We start from the raw sequence: 12,234 nt of genomic DNA on the forward strand, positions 1-12,234 counted from the left end.
ATGTCAGTAGGGATATTCTTAGTTATTTTAGCAATTTTAATCCTGTATCGCCTCTTTTTAGCTGAAACCATATCCCGTATGAAATCAACCACGCAGCCTTGATTTTATACCAACTAAATTTCTTAAAGAGGTTATTGATAAAGTCGGGCCCAGTATTTTATTGATTATTAATAGCTCATTAGCAACAGAAACTGTTTCATTCTTTAAACATGCTGTGGTCCAACCTCTTTTAAAGAAACCTAATCTTGATCCTCGGTTCTTAGCAATTTTAGGCCATTTCTAAACTTCTGTTTTCATCAAAAGTTTAAGAGAAAGTGGTCTCAACCCAACTTTTAGCTTTTATGTGTCTTCGAGAAGTTTCAGTCTTAGTTTCAGTCTTAGAGCTTTACACAGTACAGACACCGCCCTCCTCAAGGTATCCAATGACCTCCTTTTAGTAGCTGACAGGGGGAATGCTCGATTTTAATCCTTTTGACCTAAGTGCAGCCTTTGCCACAGTAGACCATGCCATTTTAATCAACCGGCTTAAAAACTGGGTTTGCATCAAGACTCTGCACTTAGTTGGTTTTATTTTTTACCTCTCAGACAGAACACAATCGGTCACCATAGGTAATTACTCATCCTCTAATTCTAACATTACCTGTGGTGTATCGCAAGGTTCTATTTTAATTTCGCACCGGGTTGGTGTGGAATTCAACCTTATGTAGTGTGAGGTTGATGACCTGATTGAGAACTGGTGTGTCTAATCAGCAGCCAGCAACGCCCTCCTGCCACACACACACACACACACACACACACACACACACACACACACACACACACACACACACACACACACACACACACACACACACACACACACACACACACACACATGCCCTGGGGAAACACAGAAAGAGAGAGGGGGAGGAGAAACACTAACAAAATACAAAGAGAACCAAACCAAAACCTAACAGTACCCCTCCCTCAAGGGACGCCACCTGGCGGCCTACCAGGCTTGTCAGGGAACTGACTCAAGAGGTCGGGCACAGGGACGGAGCCACTCAGGAGAACGGGGTACTTGGTACTGGGGCTCTTGAGACTGGGACACCATCTTTACTGGCGAACTTCGAGTTGTCAGCTGTAGTGCCGTTGATGGATCCATCCACCCAATGTTTCTGCAGATGTATCTCTTCAGTCACCAATGGGATGATATCCTTGGCGAGCTTTGCCTCCTTAATACATTCATGAAATTACTCATGTTTCCAAAAAAATAAAACCGACCTTGCTCGGCAAGTTACCAAGGACCCTTGTGGCCCTCCTTGAATGAAGGATAAAAAAGGGTAAGGAGACCTGAGACATGTGATTTGGCAGAAGTTTTTTTGTTTGTCACAATAAAAGCAGTTTCTGGGAAGTTCTTTGATGTTTACATTCAGAGACATATCAAAGGTTAACTGATTTCCAGTAATGTGGTTAAAACTATTTTCTCATTGCATCATCCGCCTTGTTTCAAACAGAATGTTCAACATTGCAACATGAAAAGGCAGTCAGAGGTATCCCATCATTTGGTGACAGAGACGTTGAATAACAGTTCTGCTGTTAAGCCTCTGTTCTGCAGTCTGACTTTAGGCAAGGACAATCTAAGCAGATACATAAAATACTGCCATCCCAACATGTGTGATCAACTGGCAGAGTTCAACGCCATGAAAGAAAAACTGGCAGCTCTGGAAGCCAGGCTAAAGGGCAATGATAAACAGATTGTGGAGATGAGGAACCAAGGTAGAGTGAAGCTTTTTGATTGGTTTGAAGAGTTTAATGAAAAGCATAAGCCTTAATAAGCAAAGTGTGAGTTGTGCAAAATTACAAAATGTGATGAGGATATTTTTTGCTTTGCATAGAGAGAACAAAGTTGATGTTCAGTGCAGAAGCTGGATCAAGACATTTAATTTGACCTTTCAACACAGAGACAACCTTCATCTACAAAAAAGTTATAACCAACATTGTAAATGCCTACAGACAATTCACAGGTAACAGCATTAAAGACGTCCTGCAGTCACTTTCATGGTTATTTTGTTAGGAGTATTAGCAAGTTATCTCTTATAATGGCTTATTATACATGTGGAATCATCAGTAATTCCTGTGTCTGTAATCCAACACTTTAAAATTATGAGTATGAGTAGTAATAATCAGCAAAAAATTTCACATAAACGGACAATACTTAATTTACCCCTCAACAAGCTCTGGCCTGCCTGTATGTCATACAAACTCATACTGTGTAGTCTAACATTATTCAAATACACAGAACTTTATCTTAAATCTTAGTTTGGACCCTTACATTTCCAAAGATGCCAAATATGTCAGGATTAATTTTGGGAATTTGTTTTTTTTATTTCCACTTCAAGGAAAGCTGCGCGCTTAAACTCTGTCTCTTTTCTTCTGTCCAAGTTCAAAATCAACTTAGACAGAATAAAGTTCCTCCTATTGTAAATTAAGAAAAGTAAATAAAATGAGTTCTCTCTGTTTATGTCATAAGTCTGACAGTTTTATTGTGGAAAAACATTTTCAGCAGATATCACTACACTCATATCATCTGTTGAAATTTATGTTCAAGAAATGTGTGTTTTTTCTGAAACTGTTCAATAAATACAGCTGCTTATGAATCTGTAAAGCAAAGAGAATCAAATAGCGGTTTATAATTAGAATACATTTAAATTAAAAAGGATTTCCTCCAACTAACTTAATTTCTCTGTTGATTTGCCATAATAACCCCTGACACACATTCATCTTTCCAAAGTAACCAAAAGTTACTTAAGGTCATTGAAAAATTGAGACACATTTCTGTTGACGTTGCTCTAGGATATCAAAAGTTTAACTGGTTGCCAGTAAATGTAATCAATACCACTTTCTGATTACATAATAATCCTTGTTTTAAAGGGGTTGTTCATCTTTAGACAACATAAAAGCAGCCAGAGGGATCACATCAGTCAGGATTCTGGTGAGCGATCTTGAATTGACTTGGAGAATGAATTTCCCACTATTACTGTTTGTGTCACTGTTCTGCAGCTTGACTTGGACCCAGGATGATGGTAGTAATCCTGAAACAGACACTATAGAAACACAGTCATGCTTTCCTGACATGTGCAACCTCCTGAAAGAGTTTGGTGCCATGAAACCAGGCTGAGACAAAAACTGGGAGCTACAGTGAAACCAGGCTGAGGGACAGTGAAAGCCAGATTCTTGAACTGAAGGGGAAAGGTAAAGTGAAACACTTTCTCTGATTTATTGAAATACTTCCGTGAATTATTATTATGTGTGTTGTGAACAACAAAATGGAACTATGGGAACACACTCACGAAAAAATGTGGTCATATTTTTCTTTTTGTTGTAAACAGAAAAAAACACTGTAGTATTCAGTGCATCAACAGGTGTAATAGGAGCCGTTGGACCCTTTGATGCACACACAACTTTAATCTACAGAACAGTGATGACAAACATCGGCAATGCCTACAGTCCAGTTACCGGTATGTACTTAGTACTGACACTTTCTACAATATCTTCATGAATGAAAACGTCATAAAAATAAAACGTAATAAAATATGACATTCACTGAGGTTCATCTGCAATTACTTTCCATTGATTTTCGCCTGAGTTGTGCAGTGCAGGAAAAGGCTTGGTTAATGTTAAGTATGTGAACTTTTTTTGTTTTTACCTTATGATCTGACTCAATAGCAGCAGCTGATTAGCTTTAGTAAGAAACTTTCACTAAAGTGCATGCAAAATGGCCAAGTTGTCATCACTTCTTTATTTGGTCCTCTAATTAATGATTGACAAAACAGTTTTTTTGAATATTCATGACAAACACAAAAATTTTGACTTGAAAAAATACCCTCCATGGTGTTTAAAGGCCTTGAACCTGAACACATACATTTGCCATGCTATGAGGATATGGCATTTCATGGAACCCAGACTAAAAATCCTTCCAACTTTGGCAAACACCTGACTTTTCCTCTAGCGCCACCATGAGGATGAAATTTGTGGTTTCAGATTGAAAAATCTAGGGACATCATCTAGTCATATTTTCATGAAGTCCACTCCTTTGGTTTATGACCAAATACCTGCAAAGCTAATGACATTCCCATCAGCCTAAGCCGTAGTATATGTTTGTTGCTAATTATCAAACGCTGGCATGCTAACAGGCTGGGCGAAAACACCAAAGCTGTATGAACGTCAGTTATGCGCGTTCATGCGGAATTCAGTTACATTGATAGGAAGGACGAAAACGCAGGGATGACCATTCAAGGTGAATGGATCCCAGCCAATAAGAAGCGGAGAATCGGAGCCTCGCTCTGATTGGTATACATCGGTGGCAATTTTTTAGATGAGCAATATTATCAAACACTCAGCATGAAATAAAGAAATTATTTTTTAGCTTTTAACACAGTGAATATTACCATTTTACCATGATAGAATTATCGTTGCAAGGAATGACCAGCATCTGCATCTCTCTTTTTTTTAGATAATATTAACTACAATATGTCAAATGAAATGCTTATTTTTGACTTTTTGCGTTAAAGCTATGAAAGAGCGATTGTAAAGTGACCTGAAGTATATGTGAAAGCTTAATCGCTTCAGTAAGTTGCAATAGATAATGAGAGCACTTTCAAGACTTTCCAAAGCTGTGCCAGTTGTTAGAATATTTTTTTGTTTTCACAGGTATCTTCGCAGCACCTACTGCAGGCATTTACTACTTCACCTTCTATTATCATGCTGGAGGGCATCACCGAGTGAATCTAGCCCTCTTCAAGAACAACGAGGTCGTTGTGACGACCTCTGACCACCGCTCATTGAACGACACGGCCGACAACGGAGGCAACGCAGTGTTTGTGCAGCTGCAGAAAGGGGACCAGCTGTTTGTGCGCTTAAAGGCTAAAACACATGTTTGGGGAGACTACAGCACCACTTTCAGTGGTTTCTTTGTCAACCAGGTTTAAGAAACAGTGAAGATGATCCATTTGTCTACATGATTACGACTTTAGGTAAAGACTTAAACGTGCAGTGTGTAGCGTTTGTTGGTATCTAGTGGTGAGGTTGCAGATTGCAACAAATTGAAACTTCTTCCATGTGCCAAGCGTCTAGAAACCCAACGATGGCCAACATGAAAAACGCAAATGACCCTTTCTAGAGTCAGTGTTTGGTTTATCCTTTCTGAGCTACTGTAGCACAATGGTGCCTGTCTACTTGAAGATGACCAGCTCTGTATGTAGACATTGACTGCTCATTCTAAAGTAATGAAAACACAATTCTTATTTTCATTAAAGAACAGATACTTTTTGATATCATATTACATTTCTACCAATAGATCCCCTTAAATGCTGCACACTGTACTTTTGACAGGTCTGAAATAAATTGAGTATTTTCATTTGAATTCAATCTAATAATCTAAACCAGATGCTACTGCGGGATAAAACGTCAATTTATATTCCAATTGGGCTTTTGAAAACTGGGACTTTTTTATTTTTTTCTGAGTTTAAATTGCAGAAAGAATCAGAAAACAGTTGTGTGTCAGTAACGGCATGTCAATACATTTCAGAAATCAAAATCAAAGCTTTTGGTTAAAGAATGTATCTTATTAACTTTAGTTACACATCAAATAAAGCATTTGATCAGAGGCTCAAACTATTATTGAATAAATCTGCTTCAAACTTTGCTAAAATAAATAAAGTGCTTAAGACTGATGATTTGTGATTTGCAGTTGCCATTAAAAAAATGAATTGTGACAACCACCCAGTTGTTTCCTCAGGTATCTTCAAGCACTTGTTGCAGGTTTCTATTACTTTACTCTCTCTCTCTTTTTAACTTTACTAGTGTTCTACCAAATAAGACTAATGTCAGAGGAGAGGTAAACAAATGAACATTTTACTACTCTTCACCACCAGAGGGACCATATCAGTCAAAGTTTAGAGAATGGAGATCTTGAAAAAACTATACATTGCCACTTTACAGTTTGTGTTGCTGTTTTGTGCAGTAATGCCAACTAAGGAATGTGTTGCTTACCTGCTCTCATGAAAACTGAAAACAGCTAGCCTGGCTCTGCGGAACATAATCTGCCTCAATAAAAAAAAAAAATCCCAAAATATCAAACGTAATTTCAATAGCTAATACATACACTGAACTAAAGCAGTCCTTTTTCGAAAATGAAATGTTTACACAAACTTCAAACTTTTTTCATAGAATTAGAAAAACTTGTCAATAACAAGCTTTGGTCTGGCATCTAACATACATACATACAGATACATACAGATACATCTGGCATCTAACATACTGTATGTTCTTTGTCTTCTCTTTTTTGAATTGTTGAACACTAAAGAACCCAAACTAAGCCCCTTTTAGTGTTGATATGATACTTAAAAAACCGTAAGGTTTGAAGTTCCAATGTCCTATTTAAGCTATGTTTTGTCGCTTCAAACTTGTCGCTTCAAACGTTTGTTTCTATTTTTCTCTCTTATACAAAAATATGCAATAAACCAAAACAATGAACTGAAAGAGACAGAAAAAGCGGTGTAATAGTTTTTATAGCACAATACCATGATTCAATGTTATCAAACATAGTAATAAATGCAGCTTTAAGACATTTCCTTGACAATATGAAAACAAAGCACAGCTAGAAAAGAATCTATTTATAACCAAGAAGGAAAACATTTTTACATTTGAAAGTAAAGTCATCAATTCCAGGTATCCTTCTAAAACATTTTAAGAGATTTGGTGTTGTATTGGTTAACAAGTATGGATTTCACATTTTTTGTCATTTTCAATTAAAGCAACTCACTGTGGGTGGGCCTAGAAACAAGAAAAACAAATAAGCTCCAACTCACTGTGGGTGGGCCTAGAAACAAGAAAAACAAATAAGCTCCAACTCACTGTGGGTGGGCCTAGAAACAAGAAATCATTAAACATAAGTGAATATCAGTCTTTGATTGAGCTGTTTACACCTTGTTGACATCATGATTAGGCAAGGTTTGGCTACAAAGTGGAATATAACTAAAGTACATTTACTCAAGTATTGCATCTAGGTCAAAATTAGAAATACTTGTACTCTATTTGAGTATTTCTATTTTATGCTACTTTATACTTCTACTTCAAATATTAATCACACCTGTCAGAATGTCCTGGACTCTGTTGCCCCCCTGAAAAACAAAAGGTCAAATACAACACCCCAGACCTGGCTAAACGAATCCACCCAAGGTTTAAAGAGAGACTGTAGGAGAAAGGAACCAAAATGGAAAAAAACGGCTTACATGTATTTCATGAGATTTGGAAAGATGCAATGAAAATCTATCAGAAGGCAGTTATAGAAACAAGGACTGCTTTCTTCTCAAATTTAATTTTAGCAAAATTAAAAGGGGGGTGATCTAAATGGTCACTCTGCCCCCTTTCGTTTTACTGATGCCTCACAAGAGGTTTGCGAGCAGTTTTTAAACTGTTTTACAAATAGAGCAAAAGGACAATAGGCAACAAATTACCATGCCATTTTAATCAACCGTCTTAAAAACTGGGTTGGCATCAAGGACTCTGCACTTAGTTGGTTTTATTTTTCCTCTCAGACAGAACACACTCGGTCCTCTAATTCTAACATTACCTGTGGTGTACCGCAAGGTTCTATTTTAGGTCCAATGTTATTTTCCATATACATGCTCCAACTAGGTCAAATCATCCAACTTCACAATATCTCTTTTCATTGCTACGCAGACGACACACAGATATACCTTCCAATGAGACCCGACGACCCAAGAAGCCTAGCTGCTATTTTAGACTGTCTTAAAGATATCAACTGTTGGATGGCACAACATTTTCTTCAACTCAATCATTTCAAATCAGATTTTATATTATTAAGTCCCCCAAACCCCATCACTCCTATTGTAAGTGCCCTTGGTTCCCCTGTCTGTAAATATGAAGTCCACTGCAAGAAACTTAGGAGTTCTATTTGATTCAGATTTCAGTTTAAACCCGACATCATAAAAGAAGTCCAGTCCTATTTCCTTCAAATCAGAACCATCTACAAAAACAAATGAAAAAAATAATAATTCATGCATTTATTTTTTCAACACTGGACTACTGTAATTTCCTCCTCTCTGGCGTCAACCAAGACTTTTAACTGGTTTTAACAGACTTTTTACAGACTGGCTTTTATGTGATGTTGTTGCTTTAATGTTTCGTTTTATTATTGGTTTTACTTATTTCATTTTCCAATATTATTTTATCTTTTTTATTAATTGTATTAATTAAATTGTTGTTTAATTTATTTAGTTTATTTATTAGTTTATTTTTAACCTATCGATTGTTTTTATTGTTTTATCAGGGTTTAAGTCTTACCTTAGTTTGTCTTCCATTGTTGAGCTTTCTTTTGTTTTATTGCCTTGCTTTTGCTGCTTTGTCTGTCAAAGCACTTTGTAAACTCTTGTTTTAAAAAGGTGCTATATAAATAATGTTATTATTAAAATTATTATATTTTTTTTTTTTTTAAATGATTGTGCATAGAGTGTGTTTTTGGAATCACTCTCAGTAGGGAACTGTTGCAGCTAGTGGGTGATAAGCCTCTAACTGCATGAGACTTCACCACCCACTCCCTTCCCACACAAACACACTCTATAAGTGTTAATTGTTTTTGTACTGCAGGTTCGCTCCTACTCCCTTCTATGCATGAAGCTGAACCGGCCTTTCAGCTGAAATCCTTAACTCTGCTGAACTTTCTTAGCTTGAATAAAGAAGAACAAACCTTAGCAACATTTGTGTTGAATATTTTTTATTTCTGAACTCCAACGGACAAATTCCACAACAATGATGATAAGGTCTGGAAAGTTCCAAGAGAATTCAAAGCAAAGAGGAGGAGAAAGCGTCTGCAGCTCAAGGTAGACAGAACAGGTTTCATTATGGCATAAAGTTGCATACAAAATACTAAGTCAAACACCTTTTATATATTTATTTGTATTCATGTTTTACCCTGGAGAATATAACCAATGAAAAAAGGATTTTAAAACAGTTTTGAATTTTTTTTCACAGAGCAGTATATGGATATAAATGTGGCAAGAATTAGTTTGACAATAATGGGATTATACAGAGTAATAATAGTATGAACAGAACTCATCATGGAAAAGGGTACCCATAAGTGTTATTAAAGCAAGCAACCTATTAACCTTAAGATTAGCTGGAAACAAAACTGGCACATGTTCTTTTAATCATGCTCAACTCAAGAAATGTTATGATCGACAAGCTCAATTTTTTTTTAACACAGAATATGATGCATAACAAATTCCAATGTTTTCATGTGAGCAAAAAAGGCTTAGTTTAACGATAAGGTTGACAGAGGTTTTAGGTGTCAGGTCAATAATAGGCCGGACAACTGGGATCCAATGTCAAACACTTTCAGAACTTGGCCTTTTCTAAGAAGTGTCTAAGGCTGGCAGGGGCCAGCATTAGGGATTGGCCTTTGGTTGATGTATCCCTCAAAATGGACAGGACGGCAGCGGTTTCCAACAATATTACAAGCCACAATAACAGGTTTCATGGCATCAGAAATACTTGTTACTTTGCAATTGTTATTGATTATGAGATCATATACCTGCATGCGTGAATCACTGATGCATAAGTTACCATTGTTACTTATCGGGTGGCCTTTGCCATTACAGATCTTCTCGACTCTTCTCTGATTCTCGAGGAAGGACTGCGTAGTTGTGGCGCAGATTTGATTGGCTCTTATGTACCTGTGTAAAGAGATCAATGTTTCACTGCAAAGTAAATAACATTCATAATCTAGTTTAATTATTTTGAAATATGTAAATGTTTCAATGTTTATATCAATGTGAATTGTTGGTCATTTCGTCGACAGAATTTTCAAAATGCTGTTTAAGTATGAATTGCTTTAATTATCTTGCTCTAATAAGTGCCCAATGAACTCAGTTACTTAAATTGTTCACTCACCTCTCCCATTCAGTCTTCGATGTTCTGTCAAAGGTCTTCTTAACAATGTGTCTCTGAACAAATCTGCCCGCATTGTTGTTATTGCTGTAACTCTGACAAGGTTGATTTTCGCCAAGATCAAGGAGAGTGAACGTGATGGTGATCAGTAGAACAATCTTCATCTTGTCTACAAGGGAGGAAGAATGAAATAAATAAATACAGCAGTATCTTACTCATCCACAAGTCTCTGGTAAATGAATCAGTACTGTCACAGTGCCTTACATTTTACTAAAATGATAGTAATTTATATTATAGACAAACTCTGGATTAGCAACATGTAATTTCAATTTAAAACAAAATCAAGACCTTTACTCAGACATTTACAGCAGCATTTCTAATGTCTCTTTTGATCTCCTGCATTCATGTTGAGTGTGTCTGCAGAAGTCTCACACAAAGGTTAATTTGGTGTATTATCTCAAATTGACGTTTAAATAAATATGTATCCACATTTTAAGAAGATAACTGTTTGTTAGTAAAGTAAGTACATTTGAAAACTTTGAAAAGAAATTATGTGATAATGACATTTTTTATGTTAGATTTAATGACTGACTTAGTTGTTTTCTTACTTTCATGTCTGTGATTACTTATGTGATGGCAGACTGAGCTGTCTGCAACCTGGATGTGTAAGACAGTGATTAGTCGCCCTCTAGTCGTACTCTAGAGTAATTGTGCAGTAACAACTACTTCCTGCTGTAAAGTACACACAGCCAGACACAACCAGGAAATTGTTTTTTTTATGTAGAGAAAGTTAGATGACGCTGTGGATAACCTCTAAGAAAAACTTGTCGGTGTCGTGAGGAGTTTTTCTTGAAACGGGATTGAATCAACATTGGCTAATGGAATAAATTATAAAATAAGATGAGATAAACTTCTTTGATACAAGGAGGGGAAATGTTCCTCACAGTAGCAGAGGAAGAAAAGGAGAGAGGCAGCTACAGATGAATAATATAAAATAAAAATAAAAATAATAATAATAATAATAATAATAATAATAATAATAATAATAATAATAATAAAACCTGAGAGCACTACACACCCTCTCCCACTGTGTTTTGTGTATTTTATACACGCCCTGAAACCTGCGGTTTACCACAGTGTGTGTGTGTGTGTGTGTGTGTGTGTGTGTGTGTGTGTGTGTTACTACCCTGTCTGTTTAATGCTTTGTGCACTGCCAGCATATAGTGTTGTGCAGCAGAGGAACATTTCTGTTTGTCTACTTAAATAAAGTTGCCTAATAACAAAACACAACTTAAAAGTCAAATCCCTTTCCTTGAAGGCATTTAACATTTTTAACAGTATTTTCTTCTTCTTCTTTTATTAAAAAATATTTAACTATTGCATTTTCCATTAATTTACTTACAGTGTAATGTTCCTTCAAATACGTTATTATATTTTTGCTTTTATAGTCCTTTTGTCTTTTATTGTGAATCACTCTGTGGCATCTGGTCTAGAAAGTTATTTGTAATAGACCTAAAACTTTGCACTCAGCTGGAAAACTGAAATATTCCTGTCAGTCGTTTAGGTCAGAAAACCCCAAAAGACAGATTCTAATGATACAAAAAAGGATAATTGTTGGAAGAGGTTCTCTCACCTGCTCTGATCAGCCAGCCTCTGTACTGTAAATGTTGCTGTGTTGAGTCTGGAGGAGGATCGATACCAACTGATGTTTTAGTCTCTGATAGAAGTCCAACAATGTGTCTCCCCTTTTAAACCTCCTCTTGTCTGAACCACAACCAATCATTTAAACCCTCAGGGATTAACAGCCAATTAAAATACTCCAAACTACCCTTTACCATATATGTCTATGATATGATATGTGCATGCATTTGTCAGCAGAAACCAACAGCTATGTCTGTAAATGACGAAGTGCTCTTGTGCAGAGAGCTACTGTTTTGTGTGATGCAGTGGGTCACTGTTGCTTACAGGAAATGGAAGAAAATATCAAGTACCATAAGTCAGGGCTTTTTGTCAGTTCATGCACAAATACTACACATGATCAATATAGAAAAGAGAGCTATTAGAAAGGGAATAGATTTGTCCAATAACTAGTAGTTATTATAAATATATTTAATAAATTTCAGATAAATTATATGATTGATACATACAGCGATGCTTTGAGCTATATGTTAACATGATGATGGATTAATATTTACTAACCACATTATCAAGATAGTTCAACATCAGTTAAAGAGGTATATACTGTTTGTTTTAATTTGGAAACAAAAGTGTTTATACACACAT

The 12,234-nt window shown here is 36.3% G+C and overlaps 2 protein-coding genes across 2 annotated transcripts; one reads left to right on the forward strand and one right to left on the reverse strand.

Moving 5' to 3' along the window:
* Positions 1–3,339: 3,339 nt before the first annotated feature.
* Positions 3,340–5,762, forward strand: LOC129115789 (complement C1q-like protein 3). Its single transcript, XM_054627038.1, has 2 exons — positions 3,340–3,500; positions 4,693–5,762. Exons 1-2 carry the CDS (start codon positions 3,464–3,466, stop codon positions 4,968–4,970), a joined length of 315 nt encoding a protein of 104 aa, XP_054483013.1. The 5' UTR covers positions 3,340–3,463; the 3' UTR covers positions 4,971–5,762.
* A 3,009-nt stretch (positions 5,763–8,771) lies between these two features.
* Positions 8,772–10,120, reverse strand: LOC129115790 (uncharacterized; the record flags this gene model as incomplete). Its single annotated transcript, XM_054627039.1, is given in 2 exon segments — positions 8,772–9,737; positions 9,955–10,120. Coding segments are annotated over 2 exon segments (471 nt in total). The 3' UTR covers positions 8,772–9,427.
* Between the last annotated feature and the right edge of the window lie 2,114 nt (positions 10,121–12,234).

Source organism: Anoplopoma fimbria, unplaced genomic scaffold, assembly GCF_027596085.1.
Source record: "Anoplopoma fimbria isolate UVic2021 breed Golden Eagle Sablefish unplaced genomic scaffold, Afim_UVic_2022 Un_contig_12444_pilon_pilon, whole genome shotgun sequence".
Taxonomy (NCBI): Eukaryota; Metazoa; Chordata; class Actinopteri; order Perciformes; family Anoplopomatidae; genus Anoplopoma; species Anoplopoma fimbria.